Source organism: Anomaloglossus baeobatrachus, chromosome 3 (genome assembly GCF_048569485.1).
Source record: "Anomaloglossus baeobatrachus isolate aAnoBae1 chromosome 3, aAnoBae1.hap1, whole genome shotgun sequence".
NCBI classification, from domain to species: Eukaryota; Metazoa; Chordata; class Amphibia; order Anura; family Aromobatidae; genus Anomaloglossus; species Anomaloglossus baeobatrachus.
In genome coordinates this window covers 387,758,783-387,785,525 of record NC_134355.1, presented here as the reverse complement: position 1 = coordinate 387,785,525, position 26,743 = coordinate 387,758,783, and the positions used below count along the sequence as shown (strand labels likewise).

Sequence of the window (26,743 nt, the reverse complement as noted above, 5' to 3'; positions counted from 1 at the left end):
GGTAATTTTACATGGCAGCAGATTTCTTGAAGCTTCTAGAAGGGAGTAAGTGTGTGATAATATTTAAGTTCTTAAAAAAGATACAGAACTACATATTTATTTTTATTTTGGCCTCTAAAATTTAATTTCCAATTTCTGTCAGTCACTTATTAAAATTATTGTTTGATTGAAGGCAACAGCAAACATTGTGGAAATCTTTCTTGTTTTGATAGTACAAATCATTAGCACATTAAAAGACTTTGAGGTACAACGCAATGCTTGTAAAGCCTGTCTTATGTTGTCAGCTCAGAAAGGCAACCTCAAACACACTTGGCACTAGCCACTTTGCTTAGCAGATGCTAAAGGAATCTTCGCCTTCACGCAAGGATCCAGACTTACAACCGGGACCCTTGGGTTGCATCCATAAAGTATTTGCAAGTCAGAAAAGCAAGCCTGAAGCAAGGATAGTCAAAGTAGTTGGGTCAGTAACATAAGGGGCAGAATCAGAAGGCAATAACATAGTCTGAGGAATAGCCTGGGTCAGATAACATGAGAACAGTCAAAATCAAAGTTAGACAAGCTAAGGTCAGATCCATTGGATCATGGAGACAGACAAAGACATGATTACAAGCTAGGTAAAAAACGGGATAAATACAACAATAGCACAGCACTTCAGGGAGTAAACCAAGCACAAATTTGTTAGGGAGTTTAAGTAGGATGCGGTTCTGCCCCATTGGACACAGCAGGCAGCTGATTATAACTGCTGAGCTGCTGGACAACATACAAATTCATCCTGTCTGGCTGAGCAACACTACAAGTCCCTGACATACCAGCCAGTGATATTGGCTGTGACATAATATGACTGCACTTGGCGACAGAGGGAGACATTGCTGAAGCAGATAAAAGGGATAAAAGAATACTGTGCCTGTCAATTTTCTAAGGGTTTATGTGATTGCTCCATTATATTAAATTTCTCTGTTATATGGAGCAAAGCACAATTTCATTGGAATTGGAAAAAGCTCCATGATCACTATAGTCTTCATGGACTATAGCTGTCGCATCCCTGCTCAAGAAAATACCAATTGCATCATTTTATTGTTGTGTCGTGTAATGTGAAAAGTGTCCTGCATCTTTTGAGAATGTTTGGTCATGTGACTTGTAATGTGTAACTTGTGATATGTAATGTTGACAATGTGATATGTAATGTAAGGTATAGTGAGTATTGTATGTGGTAATCTGTTGCATAGTACTTGTTTATGAAGTTGTCAAACTATACGGTCAGTAAAAGTTAAGTGTTGGGACTAAGCCACCATGGGAGTAGTTAGTATATAGGGAAAGGAGACAGTTCATCACTGAGGAGAAGTGGAGTTAAGACCTACTGTTTAGTAAGTCTACAGGCTGTAGAGGCCATATGCATTAAGTGACTTACCGCAGGAGGTAGAAGAGACACCAAAATGGAGATAACGTGATCCTCGATTTTTGGTTTAAGCATCAAACGAGAACAACGAAAGGGCTAGAGACCGGCTCCTCCAGTCTAGGGCTGTTTGTTTGAGGGTCAGAGTATAGACTAACGGCCATGCCCCTTTACTGTCAAGGCACCGGATTATCTTCACTGATGTGAACGTAATCAACTACCCGAGTGGATTGTCCCCGAGCGTGTGGGAGCATAAGGATTTACTCTGGTCACGAGTGGAACATTAAGAAACTAGAATTGGACCCGCTAGAAGAAAGGATGACTGTCACAAATTGTAATGTTGTGTTAGGCTGGGTTGTGCTGGTATTTACAGGGCCAGCAACATTGAAATAAACCCAGTGGGAGCTGAATATATGTCTGATGATGTGCTGTAAAATTAGAATGTATTGGAAGTTATGTGCCTGCTATTTCCTGTGTGAAGTTGTAACTGAAGAACTCTCGGAACCATTAAGTAAGGAAATGTTGTATAAGTTGGACTGATGTTCTCCTGAGCTGGCCAGCGAAGAACAGTGGCAGCATGCGACCTACATGAACACATGGCTGACAAAGCACAAATCCACACACCCAGCCTGGACTGAGTGTTTCATGTAGCGTGCCGAGGCATTTGGAGTCAATCCTTTGACCACGACTACCGCCCCGTGACACTCTACAGTTTTTACATGCATTTTGTGGCTCAATGGTGGTCTTTCTTCTCAGAAAATATGCCTAATATCTTTAGTGTTGATGGTCACACGTGCTCAGTCCCAAAACCAAGTTCCCCAATGATATGGGTGACCAAATGATTGCAGCTATTTTGTATGTCAGATATTGAAAATTGCTTTCTTTTCTACTTGTCACAGAAAAAAACATTAGTAATCCTCTGACAAGCATAGAAGAAGCCACTTCTACTGTGAAGATTCTTATAAATGCTAAAAATTCTGTACCTTTCAGGGAATTCTTGGTTCAGGATTTGCCTTAAAAGTTCAGGAACAACATCGACAGAAGCACTTTGAAAAAAGGAGAAATCCTGCAGCTAGTTTAATTCAGGTGAGATTTCAGATATGTCTTAATCAATACTAGAACATGTATATACAGTACTGCATTTATATACATTGGGGCATATCAATCATAACTGTCTATTTCTTAGTCAGTGTAAATTAGACAGTCATAAAATTTGCCAAATGTTATCAAAGTGATGTTTGATAAATCTGCCCAATTTTAAGACTGTCTAGTCTAAGTTTACATCACTTATTAGTTGCTTTACAATAGTTGCTCATGGTGTCGTGTGTTAAGTCACTCCGCTGTCCTGATAAGCCACATCCTTTCAGCAGTGGCTTGCTCCCTAGTTACATAAGTTGTTCAAAATGTCGAAAACACATCATAGATATGGTGCTCATCAATAAAAACATTTTGGGCGCAAATTCCACCAGAATGCTAGGACATTTAACTTCATAGATATGCCTCATTGTCTTTGCATATTGTAAAGATTCATAGTGATATAAAAATGTCTAAAGTATAATTGCACAATAAAAATTACAACAAAAGATTACTAAAATATTGGTGTTACATGTATAACAAACTATTTTTAATAAATACATTTTCATTGGTCTGGAAACATTTGCCAGTGGACTGACACTTATTAGAAGATGTCAATTCACATCTTACAGTAAATTGCACAATATGAATGGTCAAAAATATTCACCAATAAGGTGGGTTTGCCACAGTTGGCTATAACACATCAAGCTCAACAATTTACCATTACATCTTGTTCTTAGGGACTTGCCTTGGATAAAATAGCACACTCCATAAATGGTAAAAACATCTCTAATGCTGGGGTGGCCACAATAACTCTAAGGCCAGGGTCACACTGGCGTACAGCCTCCATTGATGTTCTCAAGCGAGAGAATCTGATGCAATTTGGAAATGACAGCTCAAACTCTGCTATGAATGCCAACTGAGTGTCATCTTACTGTGATCTGATTTTCTTACATGCAAGAATCGGGGAACAGGCGCAAAGAACATGGAGAGATTATTCTTTCCATCTTCTCCATTGTCTGTGTCGGCATATATTGGACTGCACTCGGATGTTTCACAAGCACCCATAGACTTGTATGGGTGTGCGTGATCTGATTTATGGAAGCACTCGCAACATGTTGCAATTCTTTTCTGATGCCGAATCAGCATGAAAAAAGAATCACAGAACTGCACTGCTTATAAATATAACATTGGTCCAAGTACTATCCGATAACACCTCGAATAACATTCGGCCATGGTATATGCTCTTGTGAGCAAGAACTCATTCATACTACTCTAACTTCTATTTACCTATCCACTTACTGTTTGTATTAACTACTAAAATATCGAAAGCAGGAAAAGCTCAGCCCCCTTGTCTCCCCCTCCCTCCTTAAAGAGGACATGTGACCAGAGTCAAAAGTGGGCAGTTTTGAACTTGTTTTATTTCCACTCCTTTCCCAAGTATCTCCGATTTTGTTTATTATTTTTTTTTGTTTGCAATATGAATCCAGAGATACAGTGCCTTGCGAAAGTATTCGACTTCACAATTGTGTCCCACTTGTTGTTGATTCTTCCCCATAACATTAAATTTTATTTAGTGCGAATATATATTGTCTTTACAAAATGGTGGGGCTCACAGGGTTCCTTGGAGTCTTTATGCTGCTTTGTATTACTACCCTGCGAGCAATGCTTCTTTGTAAAGACCATACAAACTAGCACTAAATAAAAAGAGCACATATCTATAGAACCATATGGCAGACTAAATAAAAGTTACTTAGAGGAGCAGCAGAAATAATACAAAAGCAAAAACCGCCGACTTTTAACTTGGTGACGGGTCCTCTTTAAAAATGTGTAAATATGTATTTTTTACTTTTTGCCTCCTTTTCTTGCTGTCACTAAGATGCTATTATTTATGTGCAGCGCTAAAATCTTCGTGATGCATTAGTATCTTAAAAGTATTTTTCTCTTAATTTTGTTTAAATAATTTTAAACTTTAAATAATTCTAAGTGAAATGATCTTTATTGTTCATTGAATGTGCACAAGATGATGTTTTATTCTTGTTTATAAATATGCACCAAACAAATCTTAAGAGAGTTTCCCACTAAATCCCCTTTCCATAAAGGTATGATCTTGGGGTCTGGTCGTCAATCCTGAAAATGGGAGTCCCACATTAATCTGTGTCATGTGAGCAGTAGTGCATTTGTTTTATTACTGCTCCATTCACTTCTATAGAACTGATAGATATAACCATTCCATCAGTCCCATAGAAGTTAATGAAGCAGTAGTCACACTGGACACCCAGTGACCTTCCAATTTATCACCTATTCTGTAGAGAGGTGATAAATGTATTCAGTGGAAAAACCTCTTTCATTTCCAGGAGGCGTCAGCATCTCCTCTCTTTTGTATTCAGCATTACAGTATTAGGATAATAAAAGTTTAGGGTACAGTCACCCTGACATATATGTTTCAGACAATATAGCGCTAGTCCTATCCAACTTCTGAACTTCCATGCACACACTGTAGATATACTGGAAACACCATGCACAGAAAGCTGATTTTTAGTCACAGAATTATTGGCAAATTTTGACAAATCTGCTCCGGTATGTGTGAATATTCCTTTATATATTTTTATTTCTTCCAAATGCACTCTTGTCTTTGATTTTTTTTTCTCTGCATCAAAAACTCAATGTGTAAATTGCTGTTTTGTCCACTTTATTGTAAGAATTTTTTTTCACAAAGGAGAAGATCCAATATATATTAGTAAGTGCCATGTTCAGAGAACTAAAGGCAACATTAGATATGCTCTTAGAGGGTCAATTATCAAAAACCAAAGCAATGAAGTTGTGAATATAGTTAAAACCCAAGTCAAAAATATTCTCAATAATTCTGACAATTTACTTGACCAACATATACTCTATGCAATCAAAGATATAGATTAGGGACACAAGAGGTAAATTGTATAGTATCATTTATGGCAGGTAGGCCACAGACTCTGTTGAGCGGGGGCACCATTATCATCTACTACGGTATATAGTGTGTTGACCTTCACAGCTAGGTAGGGTTTTGTATTAGTGATTTATAGGGTAAAGTGCTGTGGTATTGTCCACAATATTCATACTGTCATTCCCTCACCTACCCTAATTTATACTATACAATTTAAAGAGATTGTCCACTAATTTAACATTGATGGTGTATCCTTTACACGTTGCGACATCGCTACCACTATATCGTCGGGGTCACGTCGTTAGTGACGCACATCCGGCGCCGGTAGCGACATCGCAACGTGTAAATCCTAGGTGCGATGATGAACGAGCACAGAAGCGTACAATATCGCTGATCTGTGTAACGTCGTTCATTTCCATAATGTCAGATCGACCGCAGGTACGATGTTGTTTGTCGTTCCTGCAGGTCCACACATCGCTGTGTGTTAACCCGCAGGAGCGACAAACATCTCCTTACCTGCATCCCGACGGCAATGCGGAAGGGAGAAGGTGGGCGGGATGTTATGTCCCGCTCATCTCCACCCTTCCGCTTCTATTGGCCGGCCGATTAGTAACGTCGCGGTGACGTCGCTGTGACGCCGAATGCACCTCCCCCTTGAAGGAGGGATTGTTTGGCAGTCACAGCGACGTCGCCAAGCAGGTATGTGCGCGTGACGCTGCCGTAGCGATAATGTTCGCTATGGCAGCAATCAACACATATCGCATGTGCGACGGGGGCGGGTACTATCGCGCTGGATATCGCTAGCCGATGCTAGCGATGTCGCAGCGTATAAAGTACCCCTTAGGATAGGTGAGCAATGTCTGGTTAATGTGCAGTTCCATCGACAGAATGGAGCTGCATGTTTGCCCCTTATTTATTTGAATAGAGGGTGGATGCCCGGTTCCCAGCTACAGCCACTGACAGATCTGTGCTGTGTAGCTCCATAACTGAGCAGTTTCAGCCGCTGTCACCAAGAACAGCTGATTGGCGGAGGTGTCGGGAGTGATACCCCAACCAATCAGATATTGATTGCCTATCCTAAGGATAAGCCACCAATGTCCAAGTAGTAGACAACCTTTTTAACTCTTATGTCCCCAATCTATATCTTTGATTACATAGAGTATATGTTGGTCAAGTAAATTCCCTGAATTATTGAGTATATTTTTTTCTTGGGTTTTAGATATATCCAATAAATTAATAGTTTTAATGGGAGGTAGGATCTTGTTCTGGTTTTTAGATGTCACATCCAGCAGAGGTTACGTGGAGTATACAGAAAACCCTTTAATATTCACTCTGCTCCATATTATAGATTGCTTCAGTTAAATCGTTTATGTATACAGTGTGTCCACCCACATCCTGTCCACCGCCATTAACTTGAGAACGGCAGCAGCTATGGGCATAGAAGTGGTGTTTAGATATATTAAAGTACCGTGTTTTTCCAAAAATAAGACACTGTCTTATACTTTTTTTACCCCCCAAAAAAAGCACTAGGGCTTATTTTTGGAGGAGGTCTTAATTTTGGAGAAGCATGGTTGGGGGTAAGTTTACCCCCCCAAAAAAGCAGATTCCCCCCCCCCCCTTACCAGGAGACTCATACTTACCAGACCCGGACGTCTGCGTGGCTCCCAGGTCCTTCCTGTGATCTCTGGTGGTTGCTGCACGCCGTCCTCCCCTGCTGTTGACTGACGCTGACACATGCTGATACACACACACACACGCTGACACACAATCCAGCCTTACCGAATACTTCTGGCCAAAAGGAATGATAGGAGGAAGTCACGTGTCTGGCCGCAGGTCCTTGCGCTGCACTGCACAGCCTCTCAGTATTCTGCCGGCCCGAAGAAATCGGTGTCGCTGGATGTGGTCAGTAAGTGTGTGATGCAATGTGTGTGTGATCCGATGTTTGTGTGTGTGAGATCGGATGTTTGTATGTGTGATCTGATTGTGTTTGTGTGAGATCGGATGTTTGTGTGTGAGAGCTGATGTGTGCGGGTGTGAGCTGATGTGTGCGAGTGAGAGCTGATGTATGCGAGTGAGAGCTGATGTGTGCGAATGAGAGCTGATGTGTGCGAATGAGAGCTGATGTGTGCGAATGAGAGCTGATGTGTGCGAATGAGAGCTGATGTGTGCGAGTGAGAGCTGATGTTTGCGAGTGAGAGCTGATGTTTGCGAGTGAGAGCTGATGTGTGCGAGTGAGAGCTGATGTGTGCGGGTGAGAGCTGATGTGTGTGGGTGAGAGCTGATGTGTGCAGTGGTGCGATCACGGCAGGTCCTGCCGCTCAACATCGGGTGAGTGATTGCAGGGTGCCGCTGTCTATAATGAAGTGTCCTGCAGTATCTTTATCTTTTTTAGCTGCATGGACACTTCATTACTGAACCACGACTAGGGCTTATTTTCGAGGGAGGGTTTAGATTTAAGCCTTGCTCCAAAAATGCTGAAAATCCCTGCTAGAGCTTATTTTGGGGGAGGGCTTATTTTTGGAAAAACACAGTAGCCATGCACTACACAATGAAACCACCTATAGCGCCACCTGGTGGAAAACAACGGAGTTATTAGTAGACACCTTGCATACAGAAATGCTATGATATGAAACTCATGAACCCCCAAAACATTGAATGCTGGTCACACATATGGCGCTCATTTAACTTTGATGCTCAAAGTGGCCACCATCAGCTGCAATGCACATCTGGACTCTGGGCAGCATACTGTATTTGCTGCACGTTGTGTAAAATGGTAGGTGACATGTTTGCATAAGCATCTGTGATACGACGTTGTAAGTTCTGCAATATTGGTGGAAGGGTCGCATACACCTGCTGTTTGATGTGACCTCACAGAAGAAAGTCCAATGGGGTCAGGTCAGGTGAGCATGGAGGCCACTCCACACAGCCACCATACCCAATGACTTGTAGGAAGGTCTCCATGAGATATCAATTCACGTCCGCAGCCTTGGGAGTTTTACACGTTCTAATCATAGCATTTCTGTATGCAAGATGTCGATTTGTATTGAATTGATGATGCCCTACAACTTTGTAATTCACTTTTTTCTCTATCTTATTCCATTTTCGAGATAAAAATGCTAACTCCGTTGGTTTCCACCAAGTGGCCTATAGGTGGTTTCATTGCATAGCGCATGCCTACTTTACTAAACCTAGACACCACTTCTATGCCTATAGCTGTCGCCGTTTCTCAAGTTAATGGCGGTGGACAGGATATGGGTGGACACACGGTATAGAGGACAAAGGAGAAAATGGCATTGCTCTTTTGTCATCATACAGAACCCATCTAAAATATGGACTTCAAGAAAAGTCAAATATGAGTCTGACAAGAAATAACTGAATTACACGGATCTGTAATGCACAGAAAAGGGAAGGCTTGTCACCCATCACAATTCCTGTAACTGGTCACAGTATTGGTTCAGAGCACACACTGGTATCCTATAAACAGTAATTGTCAGGGAGATTAGAAGTATATGACCAGTTTTCATCATATATAGCACAGTAGTTATGATGAAATGTTAGGCAGGAATTGCACAAAGTAAACATTTCAATGGTTATGACCTCTTATAACTTTTTGGTCTTTTATGGCCATCCCTTTATTAAAATAATAAATAAAATTCTACCCAACTTTCACTCAGTCGAGAACCAGCTCTCCACTGATGCTCCAGTCTCGATTTACTGGTTGCAGCTATGACATCACGACTACATGGCTCATCAATTAGAGTTTAATAAGTTGAAAACCCAATTAAAGATCAAAAGCACCTTTACTAAAAGCAAGATTTAAGAAAATATATCAGGCAATAGCATCAATTTATATTATGTTACATATTTTGAAAATAGTATATTTTGACAATTGTACTTTCGAGTAATAATGATAAAGTGATTTATTCTGAATGAAAAATAGTCATTTTTTTTTTAAAAACAAAGTCATCCTTGTAAATATGTTTAGAATGTGATGAGCAGAGACCAGTCCTGGCCCCTGAAACTTATTTGGGGGAGTGGGGCTGGTCTCTGTCATTGTATTGTCTCCTTACAATGTGCAATGACAGTGCACTTTCTTGTCGGCCTGCCACTTTTCATTAGAGCCGGTGAGGAGTGCACTGTCACTGTGCATTGAAAAGGAATATCGCACAGTGACGAATGATATTGTACTGATAGTACATCAGAATTGACAACCGACACATGCTCAGGAGAGCAGGGACAATCCCAATCCCTGAAACAAACATTTCTCTCATGCTTCATGTTAGGGTGGGAACAGCAGCAGATTCACCCTGATGATGTCCCATTTGAGTATCCCATTATGCACTAAGGATTCTCAAAAGAAATGCCATCAAAATGAAAACAGTAAAAATTAAACAAAAACATAAAACAAAACAGTTAAATAGATTACTGATGGAATGGTAGGAATTTTTTAACTGAAGTCTATTAGAAAAGTGATTAGATTATTACAATAAATAGACATTTATTATTAAAATCAATGTTAGTTTCAGACCACCAATTTAAGACCTGCATTGTACATGCCAATCTTAATGAAGGAGTGTTTTTGAAGTTGGATTTATCAAATTCATTAAGAGGTCTACGCATCTTAATGAATTCGATACACCTTGGTGGAGTGGATCACTGTGGATCTCGACAGAAATGCTACCGAAATAACATTTCTGGCATAAAAAACGGTGCAGCTATTGATAAATTTCGTGGGTGTTGTCACGCCACCTCACCCAGGCTCCATCCCAGCTCTGCCCATTTTGACACAGTTCCCCGGTTAGTTTGGCACATATGAGAGGGAATTGAAAGCAGAAACATTCAGGATCAGTTCTGTTTTGGACGTTAGAGGTCACCTTCTATGAGCTTGTGCTACCTGATGCTTAAAGGGAATCTGCGAGCAGGTTTTTGCTGCCTCATCTGAGAGCAGCATGATGTAAGGAAGGAGATTATGAATCCAACGATGTGTCACTTACATTACTGAGTGAAGTCATTCTGACACAATCGGAATTTTTTAATTTAGTCACGTAGAAGTGCTGAAAGAGCTGTCCCCATCGACACCAGACTCGCTGTAGAGATTGTACATTCACAGTGAGGGGTCAATCAGAGGAGGGGGCATGTCAGACTGTTGTGCATGTGATATTGCAGTCCCAGCAATGAGAAGTCCTGCTGCTTAAACAAACATAGCACATAAACAACAGCTTGGACATTGACAAGACAGGCATCACTGAATTCTATGTGTTAACCCCTAAAGCATGCTGGCTTCAGCTTACATAGGAAAAATCTGCTGACAGATTCCCTATAATAGCTGTGACTAGACACAATTATATATTTGGCGTAAATGAAACACACTCACCAGCTTATTAAACAACCATTATCACAAGATCAATTGAATATTTACCATTTTTAAATCTTAAGCTGGCGATTTACAGGAAATATTTGATGAGTTTGTGAGATAACTAAATTGGCCATGAAATACTCATTCATCCCCTTTGTTCACATACTACATTCAGTATGACCATTTTATCAAATGCCCATATTATTGCTAAAATCTAGTCAACATATAATTTTACATTGACCATATTAATTATAATGACTTTTATTTTTTAGCGCCAACATATTCTTCAGCACTTTACACTTCAGAGGGTACTTGTACAGACAAAATAAGACGTCACAGAGTAACACATAGTTCAATGTATAACAAGAGGAGTGAGGGCCCTACTCGCTAGCTTCCAATCTTTGAGGAAATAGGGGTAACACAAAAGGTAAAGGGTAAAAATAAAGTGCTTGTCATGTAAAGTCCAGCAGTCAGTATAATAAATATGGGCATTCAAATAACGCTGCAAAAACCAGTTATCAATAGTCATAGTTATCAACCAGTTGGCAGTAGCCAGTATCTGTACAAGTACAGGTACAGAAAGCTACAGTGTGTGTTAAAAAGAGAATAGATAGTTAGATGAGTGAGGTGAAGTGATAAGCCAATCTGAAGAAATGTGTTTTAGTGCACACTGGAAACTGTGGATACTAGGAATTAATCAGATTGTCTAGGGTAGCTCATTCCACAAAATTGATGCAGCACAAGAGAAGTACTGGACACGGGAGTGGGTGGTTTAGATTATAGGGGATGTTAGTCTTAGGTCATTAGTGGAACGAAGAGGATAGTTAGGGTGATAGACAGAGATGAGGGAGGAGATGTAGGGTGGTGCAGAGCTGAGAAGAGCTTTGCATGCAAGAGTGATCCATATTGGATTCTGTAACAGATGGGCAACCAGTGTAAAGACTGACACATGGTGGCGGTATTAGTGTAGTGGTTAGGCAGTAATATCGTCCTAGCTGCCACCTTCATGGTAGTTTTGAGAGGGAGACCAATTAGTTCAGAGTTGCATTATTCCATATGGTATTTAATCAAAGCTTTCCCAGACACCAATGAAGAATTAAAAAAATTATAGAATAGAAATTAATAACCATATTCTTTATTTTAGTTACGTCCAAGGATACATTTCTAGATTTTTCATGCTCTGTAGTTGTTGCATAAACATAGATACCTGCAACTTAAAATCAATGAATTAATAAGTTGGATATAACCAGTATGTTATCAGTGGCATACATGATAACGTAATAATATGTACCCTGTAAATGCTCATTTTCGCTGCAATTTGTAGTATCCATTAAATGCATTTATTTAGTTTGATTGACACCACTAGTCTACCAGATTCAAGAGCTATGATCTAGTTAAATAAACAACACCCCCGTCAGGGCATAGGATTATAGGCTGTTTAGATAAAGCCAATCCCCTGCATAAAAGATTTAGTTTGTTCCCCTGGCTCTGTGTCTAAATACATTGCCAGATAAGAGAAGCTTGGTTCTTTCCCATGTACCCAGATCACATACCCTAAAATCACTGGATATAAAATTACAACCACTGGAGCTAGAAGCACAAATTTATATAGCCCAAAGCAAACAGAAATGACAAAGAACGATTGGTGAAGTGTAAAAAAAACTAAACTTTTTTTTTGTCTAATTATAAATGTTTACTTCCAATATTATTGTAGACTACTAAATGATTTCTTTCTTAATAGCTCAAATGGTATTGAACTGTAATCTGGATAATAAATGGTTTGCATGGTACATTAACAACATTTTTAGAAAACAAACATAGTTACTAATGATAGCAAATACTTTAAGATGCAAATCTATGGACTTGTCTTATTAATGGAGTGGATTAACATCAATATTTAAATAATAACATAATTAAAGCAAAATAACATTATCCTGATATAAAACTATAAAACATGTAATTATTTTTCCAGCCATCCAGACCATTTGTATCCCACCATGTAGCAGGAGTCGGGAACCTATGGCATGTGAGTCAGATGTGGCTCCTTTAATGGCTGCATCTGTCTTGCAGACAAATACTTAATAAAAAAAAAACATATTTTCCGGTTTGAAAGATGTACTTTTTCCCCCCCCAAACTGGAGGGAAAATGGGAGTGTGTCTTACAAACTGCATATGGCCTATTGTTGACGATACTGTGGACTCGTGGGGTGTTGCGGCAGCGAGTCCGCAGTAGCCGGTGGACTGTAGGCTGCTTTGAATCTCTGACAGTTGACGAGATAGACTTCAAGAAAATGCCCCGGAAGTAGCGCATGCACAGATAGGACTCTTCAGCTATTTTCTTGAAGTCCATTGTGTTAATCTGTGCACGCACCGCAACCATTTTCTTGAAGTCAATCTCATCAACTGCGTGAGATTCAAAGCAGCCCGTTAGATGATCAATGGCGCCCATTGTCATGACAGTATCCGTGACTGTCCATACACTGATCCTCTTGAGCTGCGACACCCCTCCTCTGTGCCCGCAGCATCGCCTACCCTGCCTCCTAGGACCTTCTCGGCTGTTCCACCACCACCGCTCCCCCTGGTGAGTATGGCTCTCATGGAATTACATTTAAAATATGTGGTGTTCATGGCTCTCTCAGCCAAAAAGGTTCCCAACCCCTGCCATATAGTTTCCAGTAACAAGTCTGTAGATGTAGTATTTAAAAAGGAAAAATAATGTTCAAAGTAAACAAATCAACAAAAGCATTAAAAAAATAAAAGCAAACAAAAACGTCTAATGATAGCCTGGTAATGTTTTGAATATCTACTGTATAGCTAAAAGATTCCAATGAGAACCTGTTACTTTTTGTACAATATTTATTCGGGTATTGTTAATTCATCTTAAACATTTCCATGAAATCGAAACTGGTCTTGGGCAAATCTTATTCTTCTGCACCTCGCCATACATTAGCTTGATAAGCAGCTTAGTTACAGAAATTCCTTTATTGTTTCCAGTTTTTCATCAAATACTAAAGAACAATTCTGCCAGGAAAATATATCAGCCTGCAGTTTAATTTGCTTGCTTCCACAGTTTCTGGAAATCTAGAAAAAGGTTTCCATTTACTGACAAGCAGAGATCTTGAAAGCTTTGATTTGAAGCACACAGTATATTGACAAATTGCATTACTTCATTATAGCAAACAAAAAAAAATCCATCACTGCGATGTGCAGAAAAAATAATTTAATAAAAAAGGGTTAAAATTCAGACATCAAGTGTCCTGTACAAAAATCCATAAAAAACCAAAGCGTTTCAGATGAGAACTATTCTTAATCATGTGCTATGAACATATAAATAGGATTCGATCCCATTCATACATGTGGGTTAATTAATTTGGACATGTGATCTCGTTATGTGCCAGTGTGTGAATGATTAACACATTGTTAGGACCTTGTTCTGGACCAGAGGGAAACCACCAAGGACCCGCTTGTCAGAATAGCATGGATCAGATGTCAGGTTCTCTTTAAAGGTGTTCTATTTTGGGAAAGTTTTTTCTGTGAGCTCTATTAGTAGTAAAAAAACAGACTGTGCTTTACTTACCCTGCTCAGGTTCAGTGTCTGTTGTTTGTTGAGTTGATGTAACATTGACGGCGCTGCAGCTAATCATTGACCTCAGCGACACTGAGTGGCTCATACCATGTACATCGGCAGAGTGGATGTGCTCAGGTTTTGTCTGTATGGCCGTCAGCGTGACATCAGCACCACAGACAACAGACATTGGGAGCAGCAAAGACTCCGCCCTGGACCTGGGCTTGGTAAGTAAAGCGCAGATTGTTTTTCTACTTTAAAGGAAAATGTTTTCTGAAAGAGGATTAAAATTAGACAAGTTATAAGCACTATTTATAAGCATTATGAATTCTGTCAAATTTAAGGAAATATTGATTTAGCCTATAATTACCAGATTAAAGGGAAAATGTCAGCAGTTCTTTGCTATGTAATCTGGAGACAGCAGGAGGCTAACACTCAGAGTTCAATGATGTGTCACTTATTAACCTGCTGTGCTGTTGTTTGACTTATCGTGAAGGTTTTATCACCTGGAATTATCATTGCCCAAACTACTCTGGTCTGATCACACCCCCTCACCCTCTTATTAGCCCCTAACTCTATATAGATATTGTACATAGAGAGCCTGGTATGGGCGGGGGCAGATTCTCAGCTCTGCTGCATTGCAAAATCTAAAAACTCTGTGTTTGAACCATTACATCCAGTAATCTAAGTTATACATCATTGGATTCAGAATCTTCTTGCCTACATCAGATGATGAACTAAAAACCTGCAAACAGATTCCCTTTTTAAAAATAATTCCTATTAAATCTAATATCAGAGGTTATCAGCTCCTGGCATCTGATACTATTCTGTATGGCTCAGTAGGTATTTTGTGCAACATAAAGCTTACAGCACATATTGGGACACATTTTCTTCAATATTTTCTTAAATTTAAAAAGCTTAGAATTAGACTAATGGCACAAAAATTAATATAGACTCTCATGTTGAATGATAACTTTGGTGCATCTTTAGACACTATGGTGTTTATACCACTGTTTGATTGGTTTACTTAAGACCAGTTTGTTTATTTTTTGTACATAACTAGTTGTGCATCTTAAGGCCACGTCTCACTAAGCAACATCACTAGCAACATCGCTGCTGAGGCACGACTTTTGTGACGCAACAGCGATGACATCCAGCAACAACCTGGCCCCTGCTGTGAGGTCGCTAGTTGTTGCTGAATGTCCTGGACAATTTTTTAGTTGTTGCTCTCCCGCTGTGAAGCACACATCGCTGTGTGTGACAGCGAGAGAGCAACAACTGAATGTGCAGTGAGCAGGGAGCCGGCTTCTGCAGATGCTGGTAACCAATGTAAATATCGGGTAACCAAGAAGCCCTTTCCTTGGTTACCCGATATTTACCTTCGTTACCAGCGTCCGCCGCTCTCACGCTGTCAGTGCCGGCTCCCTGCTCCCTGCACACATAGCCAGACTACACATCGGGTAATTAACCCGATGTGTACTCTGGCTAGGAGTGCAGGGAGCCAGCGCTAAGCGGTGTGCGCTGGTAACCAAGGTAAATATCGGGTTGGTTACCCAATATTTACCTTAGTTACCAAGCGCAGCATCGCTTCCACGCGTCGCTGCTGGCTGGGGGCTGGTCACTGGTTGCTGGTGTGATCTGCCTGTTTGACAGCTCACCAGCAACCCGTGTAGCAACGTTCCAGCGATCCCTGCCAGGTCAGGTTGCTGGTGGGATCGCTGGAGCGTCGCTTAGTGTGACGGTACCTTTATTCTAAGCTACAACCCTCAGAAATCCACACCCTTTGTCAAATTGACTTAAAACTGTCTGAAACATTAAAAATGAGGTGCGTAGAATGTCCATCAAAATTCTTTCACATTTTACATAGTAAATGTCAGTAAATATTTATGGTGCGGACAGTAGCATCTTGAATTTATCAGATTGAAGTTTTGAGGGGTTCTCTACTGAAAACAAGTTATTTATCTAAATGATTGTTATTGATCATGTGAATCGCACAATTGTTATTGATCTTTCTACTGGAATTGCACCAATTGGCTAATCAAGGAGTTTTTACCCCTATCAGAATGGGCTATGGGGCTTCCAATCACTGCTCTACACTTTTGTCGGCAGTACTATAGAGAATGAATGGATTGGTAGTCAAACATGTGTACTGCTGTTCCTTTCTAACGAGGATAAAAGTACCTGCCAAGTATAAAAATTCTCTGTTCTGCCAATCTGCACAGGTCCCAGTGATTGGATCCCCCATGGATTATTATTATTATTTATTATTATAGCTCTATTTATTCCATGGCACTTTACATGTGAAAAGGGGTATACATAATGGAGACAAGTACAGTAAACATAAACAATACAAGGCACAGACTGGTACAGGAGGAGAAAGGCCCCTGGCCTCAGTCTACAGGGGATAGGTGAGAATAAAGTAGGTGAGGACAGAGATGGTCGTGCGGCACCATAGCGGACTGAGAGTTACTGCAGCTTGTAGGCTTGTTGGAAGAGGTGGGTCTTCAGGTTCCTTTTGAAGCTTGTCAAGGTAGGCGAGAGTCTGATATGCTGTGGCAGAGCATTCCAGGGTATGGGGGAGGCACGGGAAAAATCTTGTATGCGATTGTGGGAAGAGGAGATGTGAGGGAAGTAGAGAAGGAGATCTTGTGAGGATCAAAGGTTACGTTCAGGTAAGTCCCAAGAGACCAGGTCACAGATGTATGGAGGAGACAGGTTGTGTGTGGCTTTGTACATCATGTTTAGGGTTTTGAACTGGAGTCATTGAGCAATGGCAAGCCAGTGAAGGGATTGTCAGAGAGGAGAGATTGGGGAGTAGCGGGGGGTAGGTGGATTAGTCGTGCAGCATAGTTTAAATAGATTGTAGGGGTGTGAGACTATTAGATGGGAGCTACAGAGCAGGAGGTTGCAATAGTCTAGGCGGGAGATAATGATCAAAAAATAAATTACAAATACGTATAGGCAGTAACTTGCTTTCACTGGAGAACCACTTTAAAGCATTCTTCACACGTTCATGTTTAAACAGGTACATGAGAAAATGGTATCAGTGTTTTGGATCAGTGTGTCATCAATGTGTCAATTTTTCCCATGTCATCTGTGTGCCATCTGTGTTTTTCACAAATGGCTAAATAAATAACTAAATGACAAAGCTTCTCTTGTACTTTTCAATGTTAAATACACTACCTGACAGAAATTCTGTCGCTTATCCATGTTATGTAAATAAAAGCTTAACTTGACTTTAAATTCATCCATTGGTTTTATAAATCACTTTTTTGAAAGCTGAAACCCTCCCAAATTTGGTTTAGGTTATGAAAATAAAGTTGCTGCAAAGCTGAAATATTGATCATTTAATGAAAACAGAAAGGTCAGATTTTGGCAAGACAAAAGTTTTGTCGCCCACAAAAAGTAATGTGAAATCCAAACAAATAATTAACTTCTAATACAAAGATATGTTGCATAACATCGGTAAATTATGTTGTGGTGCTATTAGAGCCATATTTCATATTTTGTGTGATTTCCATGAGCTTGGAGGACTGCATCCATGCAAGTCAACAATGATTCATACAATTTATTGATGAAGTCATCAGGAATAGCAAAGAATGCAATCGTACATACCTCCCAGAGGTCATCTAGATTCTTTGGTTTTGTCTTCCAAGCTTCCTCTTTCATCCTACCCCAAACATGCTCAATGATGTTCATGTCTGGTGACTGAGCTGGCCAGTCTTGAGCATCTTGATCGTCTTTGCCAGGAGGAACTTTGTTGTAGAGCTGGATGTATGAGATGGAGCACCATCCTGCTGCAGAACTTGACCCCTTTTATGATTGGGAATGTAAGAGGTAGCTAATACTTCTTGATATTTTAGGCTATTGATATTGCCTTCCATCTTGCAAATGTTTCGCACACTCCCATACTATATGTAACACCAGACCATCATCTTTCCACCACCAAACTTAACAGTTTTTTGGGTATATTTTGGATCCATACGGGCTCAAGTAGGTCTCCTGCAGTAAATGCGGTGGCAGTGGTGTAATTCAACTGAAGATTCATCAGAGAAATCCACTTTGTGACACTTTTCCAGCGTCCATCTATTTAGCAGGCTGTGGAACTTGGCAAAAGCCACACTTTTTTTTAATTGCCTTTTATTTAGTGCTGGCTTCTGAGCACTGATTCGACCACGGAGGCCATTTCGAGACAGAATCCTACAAACTGTTTTAGTTAACACAGGGACTTGAGGTGACCAGGCCTGTTGGAGCTCTGCTGCAGTGGAAGAGGGGCTGGCTTTGGATTTTCTAACCAACAAACGTTCCTCCTGAGCAGTTGGCTTGCGGGGTATGCCGGACCTGGGTTTGTCAAAAACATTTCCAGTCTCTTCAAATCTTTTTTTAATTCTTTGTACTTGACGCTGAGGCACATTAAAAGGTGCCAGCCACCTCTGCAGTGGATCTGGTCTTCAGCCTCTTGATAATCAAGGCTTTGGTCAAGGGTGGATTTTTGGCTTGTTGTCAGAGGTTAAGTTGCAGTTCAAGTGAAAGTCTGGGGTGCTGGGTTTCTTTTTATACACACCAACTAATTAACCGACCATTTAGTAAGCACAGGTGAGGATGTAAACTAGGATTGGGTGCATTATATGACAAGGCGACAAAAGTTTTGTCTTGCCAAAATCTGACTTTTCTGTGTTCATTAAATGATCAATATTTCAGCTTTGCAGCAACTTTATTTTTATAACCTAAAACAAATCTGGGAGGTTTTCAGCTTACAAAAGAGTAATTTATAAAGCCAATGGATGAATTTAAAGTCAGGTTATAAGCTTTTGTTTACATAACATGGATAAGCGACAGAATTTCTGTCAGGGAGTGTATATAAAGCACACTGATGACACGTTTATGCGGTATGTGTTTTACACGCAGCTATAGATTTATATTAGCCCTTGTCACCCGTGCTGCCAGAAAAAAACCCAGACATGTCTTTAGGAGTTTACATGGACACACAGTCCATTTAAAATCACGGACATGTGAAAAGCACCATGGATTATAATGGGTACGTGATGTACTCGTGAAAAAAAACCTGAAACGACAACAAGTACTGGAAACACAGATGTATGAGGGAGGGCTAAAGGTTTAATCACAATGGGGTTATGAAGATTTTTCAATCTAGATTATTAAAGAGGAAATTCCATAATATATTATAGTATGAGCAAAGTGGATAAGATTTTTTACCATGTTCCTATGCTTTTTGCCGACACATAAAACCCCCCAGAAAGAATGGCCAAAGTTTGTTAAATTATAATTTAAATTATTGACATATATGCAGATGTAAAAGTTAGATCAATCTGTGCAGAAAGAAAATCATTGTTCTTGACAGGAGGATGCCGGTCTGCTGAGAGTGATGATAATTACGCACTCTTTAAAATAATTGTACCCGACAAAGGAGTATTTTGCCCTTTTGTATGATGAGTGACAGCCTATTTAGATAGGCTGATTATCGAGAAATGAGCATGCACAATACTTGTCCAATGTAGGTTATTAATTTTACTCTCTTATATAGCACAATAAATCCCACCGCTCTTTATAGCCATTATCACTGTTCACATTGGGGCTCACAATCTAAATTCCTTATCAGTATGTCCTTGGAGTGCAGGAGAGACTGGACTACCTGGAACCAATGCAAATACCTGGAGAAAATACAAGTTCCATGCAGATGTTGTACTTGGCAGGATTTGACCCCTCCACTACTAGGCTACCAAGCTAACCACTGAGCCACCATGCTGCCCATTGTTGGGAATTAATAACAGTGACTCACTCAATCACTAGATCATGATGTACAGACAGACCGTGAGTCTCCACACCAAAATTTGACAACCTCATTATATATATATATATTTTATATATATATTGTGAGCAAAAGTACTGACCATGAATCACGGATGTGTGGAACCATCATTAGGCTGTCATAAATAAACCCATTATGAGAAATATTAATAGTGAACAATTCATGAATAATGATAAATAAGTATAAATGTTAATGATGCCTACACATAGAGTGTGTACTCTTGTTGACTGGCACTATCTTCACCAGTAGGTGTCATTAATATTTGTTTAGCAAACAAAAATGAAAATGAGCGGTTTAAATTCTGCACTGCTGAAGATCCAATGATTAAAAACAAGATTCAAGCTGTGTTGAAGTTTTGTCAACGTGTTTCAAAGAGAATAGACTTCATCAGGAAAAACTCATAGCAGCCAATTTAAGCAGAAGACATCAGAAATATAAAAAAAAATTAATATACCAGAAAAATGAAATATAAGTACCTACTCACAATTCCAATTCAAATTGTTAGTTTCAATAGGGCATTGATCACAGAATATATCCAATGCAAAGCCCTCGCCCCATGGGAAAGGATAAAGATTCAGAAAATGAAGACACCACGAACCATACGAAAAGAGGAACTACCACTTCCCTAGGAGTCAAACTATTTATCTCTAGCCCTACCTATCATGTGGGGGTTGGCGCCATAAAAAAGGAGACGGTGTGTGGGCGCCCCCACTCGGCCGACGTCTGACCCTCCTAACTAGCAAAACCCTACATCACCACTAAATAAAGGGTGCAAATGAAAGCTCCTCATTCAGACCATTAGGGGAGAGGGTCTTTAAAGGGTCTTAAAGACCCTCTCCCCTAATGGTCTGAATGAGGAGCTTTCATTTGCACCCTTTATTTAGTGGTGATGTAGGGTTTTGCTAGTTAGGAGGGTCAGACGTCGGCCGAGTGGGGGCGCCCACACACCGTCTCCTTTTTTATGGCGCCAACCCCCACATGATAGGTAGGGCTAGAGATAAATAGTTTGACTCCTAGGGAAGTGGTAGTTCCTCTTTTCCTATGGTTCGTGGTGTCTTCATTTTCTGAATCTTTATCCTTTCCCATGGGGCAAGGGCTTTGCATTGGATATATTCTGTGATCAATGCCCTATTGAAACTAACAATTTGAATTGGAATTGTGAGTAGGTACTTACATTTCATTTTTCTGGTATATTAAAAATTTTTTGATATTTCATCAGGAAAAACCATAATAATGCGTTTGGTTTACACTTGAGGGTATAAGTACATACAATATTCAAAAAGTGCACCCATCAATGCGCCACTATGGTCATATGATCAGATTGACGCATAATCACATACAAACATAAAAAATGTGGGCTAAAAACATCATAAAATAATCATAAATGAAAAAAAAAACATGAATAATTCAATAATAATAATAGTTATATTTTTACCTTATTTGCTTTATACCCGCACATGTAAAACAAATGCATCATTATGATTTGTCATAATGAAGATTTTCTTCAAAACTTGTTGACAAATGAAATCACATTTCAGCACGGCCTGACTCCTGTTTCATCATTAGATCTTTCATAGTGCAGAATTTAACTCACTCACTTCCATTTTTTGTTGGCTACATTTTATAATGTGGTTTTACAGAAGCCTTGCTCATATATGATCAACAAGGGGTTGCGCCTTCACAACCTGACCAGGTGAGCATCGTTCCTCATTGTCTCCCTGTTCGTCACTCTGATAAGACCCTATTGCATTTTTTGTCATTCCAGCTCTTTTTGCTTTATTAATATTTGTTTGTGGTTTTCTTTTCATTTTTCATAAATTGTCCTCGATAGTTATTCCTCTGTGCAGGGTAATACTGATAATGGGTTTATTATGTAGTTACTAATTTTGACCTTATGTGATCACATCACCCATCGGCTCTCAAGCTACATGGGCTTCTGCAAATGTGCCTCACAAAAGCATTTGGGCAATTACTTTGGTCCATTAATTTTCCATTAATATGTAAATATATACCGCTCAAAAATATAAACTTAAACAAGGATTTTGTATTTTGGGGTTCCCTTTGTTCCCTTTATGTCTTTGAGCAGTATATATATAGATATATATATATATATTTGTATATAGAAAATATGTGTGTGTATATATATATATATATATATATATATATATATATATATATATATATATACATATATATACACAGTATGTGTGTGTATATATATATATATATATATATATATATATATATACATACATATAAATAATTTTTTCTATTGGAACTTATTCACTATTTATCAGTAACGTAATGGAACCACATTTTATAAAGCAAATACTGGACAAATTAGGCATCACAGTACCCTGCTTGGCATTAGATAAAGATTGGCTTAATCTGTGCACGTTATCACTTATCTTTATCATCATACACTATATTACTGATTAAACAGTACATAGTAAATGGTACTGATAAAATGGATCCTTGGATTTTAAAAATAAGATCCTTTTTAGGATTCAATAGTGACTTTCTTCCACGTATCTAGGTATCACCTCCCTATACACCATTTAGATAACAAGCAGGTAGTGCAGTTGCTGTGAGTGAAGTATTAATACTCCTTACCGGACTTGGTTCTTCCTTTATTTCATGTTTTGTTGGTTCCCTTGTGCTTCTTATTTTTTCCTCATACCAGGCTACGTGGCGGTTTTATTCTACTGATTCCAGTCGAACATACCTGACAGCCACCTGGCGATATTATGAAAGTATTCTTCCACCTCTCAGGCATGTATCAATGCTATGAATGATGAATAAAGCCATGACTTGTACTGGTTTACTAATCTGCTTTTCAATTTTGTTTTATCCCCCGCTCCCTTCTGCCTTGTTTTCCTTTTTTTTTTTATTATATATCCTGCACGTAGTGTGTATGGCGTAGTTATGCGGCTGATGAGAAATCGGTTTCCATTGCTACCTGGAAGCCTCATTTGAAGGCCTTGCATACCTGCAGCCCTACAAAGTAGGTACAAATATGGCAGCTGGTGTTGTTCGTGATGTCTGTTTAACTTCTAGAACACTAGTATTTATGTTAGTTTGTCTCTTGACTTTTTTTTTCATGACAGTCCTAAATTTTAATGTATGCTAAGGAACCAGACTAAAATCTCCAGGCTCCAAATTAAAATCCCATTTTGTTAGTTGCTGAATTACTTTTTCTGTTAAAGTGCTATCAGAAGCATTTTGTAAATGTCAGATAACTTAGAAGGGTTTTCTAATTTTAGAAAACCTCTGTCCCCGGGTGCAGGTTTTTTTTGTTTTTTTATAAAAACTGTTACATTTTTACTCATCTTAGTGTCTCTTATTGTCTTCATCAGACTTTATCTAGCCAGCTCTCCAGCCAATCAGTGTTCTTAGCAGCTCTGAGCAGCTTGTACCGTCTACTTGGGCACAGCTGCTGAGCTCAGTTATTGGCTTCAGCACTGACAAGGTGACATCAACGTTGCAGACAATAACACACACCGTTAGGGTATGTCTGCATGCTGCGTTCTTAATTTGACAAAAAAATGCACCCTCTGGCAGACTTGACAACTGTGTTTGACAAAAAAAGCGGTAAAAGCGCATGCGTTTTTTATGCTTTTTCGATGCGTTTTTGTCTGTGCGTTTTTTAAAGGAGAAATAAAATATGATTGGATAGGATAATTGATAGATAGAGCGATAGATAGATAGATAAAAGAAAGAGATAGAAAAAAAAATTAAGTGGGGTCCCTCCATTTTTATAAAACCAACTAAAGTGCAGCAGAAAGCTGGGGGCTACTATTATTAGGGTTGGAAGGCCCATCATTATTTTGCCCTTTCCAGCCTAACAATAGCAGCCCACAGCCATCCCAGAAGTGACATATCCCTAAGATGCGCCAATTCTGGTGGTGGACCCAGCTCTTGCCTTTGCCCTGGTGCAATGACAATCTGGGTAATAAGGAGTTAATGGCAGCCCACAGCAGCCACTAAGTCCTAGATTAGTGATGGCAGTCATCTATGAGACCCCGCCCCCATCACTAATCTGTAAGTGAAAGTAAATAAAACACATACACCCCTAAAATCCTTTATTTGGAATAAAATACAAAAAACACTTTATTAACCCCCTAAACACCCCTGCAGGTCCGAAGTAATCCACACGAGGTCCCACACCGATTCAGCTCTGCTACATCCCTGTCCTGTCACTGCAGTACTGTAGAGCATGACTGCCCACTGATAACAGACAGAGACAGAGCCGTGCGATGAGAATGAACTTGGGTGAATCTCTGACGTCAGTGCCACGACACAGGTAGTAGTGCGGGGCCCGCAGCTGTGACATCAAAGGTTCACCCGAGTTCATTCTCACTGTCTCTGTGTCACAGCCTGATTTGCTGTCACAGGTGAAGGACTCCAGCTGTGACCGGAAATCACCTTAATGACGGCACAGCTGACTCACTTCAGTCACTCTGGTGATTTGCTGTCACAGGTGGAGGACTCCAGCTGTGGCAGTGGCTAACCTGAGTGATGTCACCGCTGATAGCGCAACTCACTTCAGTTGCTGTGTAGAGCTCACAGCGAGCAGTCCTGTTCTATGGCGCTCGCTCTGAGTGTCAGATGTAACAGTGCTGGAAGCATCTTGGGACCTTGTGTGGATTACGTCGGACCTGGAGGGGTGTTTGGGGGGTTAGTCAAGTGGTGAAAGAGGGTGGCTTTTTTGTATTTTATTTCAAATAAAGGATTTTTCGGTGTTTGTGTTTATTTACTTTTACTTACAGATTAGTGATGGGGTGTGTCTCATAGACACCTGCCATCACTAAGCTAGAACTTAATGGCAGCCCACAGCAGCCACTAACTCATTACCCCAATTGCCACCACACCAGGGCAATCGGGAAGAGGCAGGTAAAGTCCCAGGACTGTCGCATCAAATGGATGCTGCAATTTCGGCCAGCTGCTGGCTGATATTTTTAGGCTGGGGGCCTCCCAATAACGTGGGTCTCCCCAGTCTAAGAATACCAGCCCCAAGCTGTGAGGCTTTATCTTGGCTGGGTATCAAAATTTGGGGGGGCAGCATGCCGTTTTTTTTTAATTATTTATTTATCGTACTGTACGATATTGACCCGCCCACCTGTGGCTGCGATTGGTTGCAGTCTGACAGCTGTCACTCAGCGTGGGGGCATGTCTGACTGCGTCGGTGGGCGGGGAAAGCAGTGAATATGAGATGAGCCTAATGAGCAGGTGAAGTGAATATGAGATGAGCCTAATGAGCAGCCGACACTTTCAGAAGCAGGAGAGGCCGTCGGAGCAATGTGACAGTCGCGCCGTTAAGCGATGAGTATGAAGCGGAGAGAGACAGGGAGCGAGCGCGAGTGAGAGAGACAGAAAATAGAGAAAAGTTGGTGTCCTGCGTTTTTATTGACAAAAATGCATCCAAAACGCAATCAAAAGACAGTGCAAATGCACAGCGAAACATTTTGGTTGCGTTTTGACACAACTCATTAATTTCAATGAATGGAAAATGCAACCAAAACGCAATGAAGAAGTGACATGCTGCTTTTTTTTTAGGCACCGATTTTGACAAATATTTGTCAAACAAAACACTGTTAAATAAAAAGGAACGTGCGTGGAATTTTTTTACTTCTCATAGACTTTACTGGGTAAGCAAAAGGCATGCATTTTGTCAATGACAGTGCAGGTTACATCGCAAATGCAACGTGCGCACATGGCCTTAAAGTAACAGACAGCACTGGACCTTGAAAGGGTTAGTAAAGCATAGTTTGTTTTTGAAACTAACAGCATCTGGGGACAGGGATTTTTGGAAACCAGAAAACCCCATGTCAATATTTTTTAAAACGGTTCCAGAATGAATAAACCAATCTCCCACTCCAACAGTTCCTGGGTTCCCTGCCAGTCTCTGCTACTTAGTCACTCTCAAAACAATCACTGGTGATCTATGTGAGTGGCTGTTGGGTCATGTACTAGTTGTTGAGAGGAACCACAAGGCAAAGAAGGGGTAGGGAACAGGGAAAATAATGAAGTAGCAGGTAATCAGTAAGATCAATACAACTTATTAAAGAGGATGTCCAATACTTTTACATAGATGGGTTATTTTTAGGATAGGTAATCAATGTCTGATCGGCTGGGTCCAACAACACTTTGCACTCCAGTCAATCAACTGTTGTCGGTGCCAGCAGCAGGCGGCCGAAAATGCTCAGTTTCTGGAGCTGCCCCATTAACTGATATAGGCTGCGGAACTGCACATCTGCCTCCCATTCAAATCAATAGGTGGCAGATGTGCAGTACCACTACCAGAATATGGGACACCTCCGAAACTGAGCACTCCCAGCTGCCAGCACCGAAAACAGCTGATCAGCAGGGGTGCCGGGTGTCAGACTTTGGCCGATTAGACATTTATGACCTATCCTAAGAATAGGCCATCAATGTAAATATAGTGGACAGTCTATATTTTAGTGGAATTCTAGCCTGTTTGATGAAATACAAATGCACATCACAATTTTCAGATTAAATTAGTTAAAAAAAACTATGCATCATTTCCTTTACACTTCATAAACACTTGCTACTTAGTGTTGGTATATCACATAAAATCCCAA

General features: G+C 40.1%; 1 protein-coding gene across 4 annotated transcripts in view; it reads left to right on the top strand.

Moving 5' to 3' along the window:
• The window catches only part of KCNQ5 (potassium voltage-gated channel subfamily Q member 5), an 894,563-nt gene that overhangs the window by 669,001 nt on the left and 198,819 nt on the right, over positions 1-26,743 (top strand). For 2 of the 4 annotated variants that reach the window (XM_075340207.1, XM_075340209.1), the window contains exons 7-8: positions 2,384-2,479; positions 23,051-23,145. In XM_075340207.1, coding sequence (XP_075196322.1) covers positions 2,384-2,479; positions 23,051-23,145 — 191 coding nt within the window. Of the gene's footprint in view, positions 1-2,383; positions 2,480-22,824; positions 22,914-23,050; positions 23,146-26,743 lie in introns of all 4 variants that reach the window. The other 2 variants (XM_075340208.1, XM_075340210.1) reach the window with 1 other exon arrangement.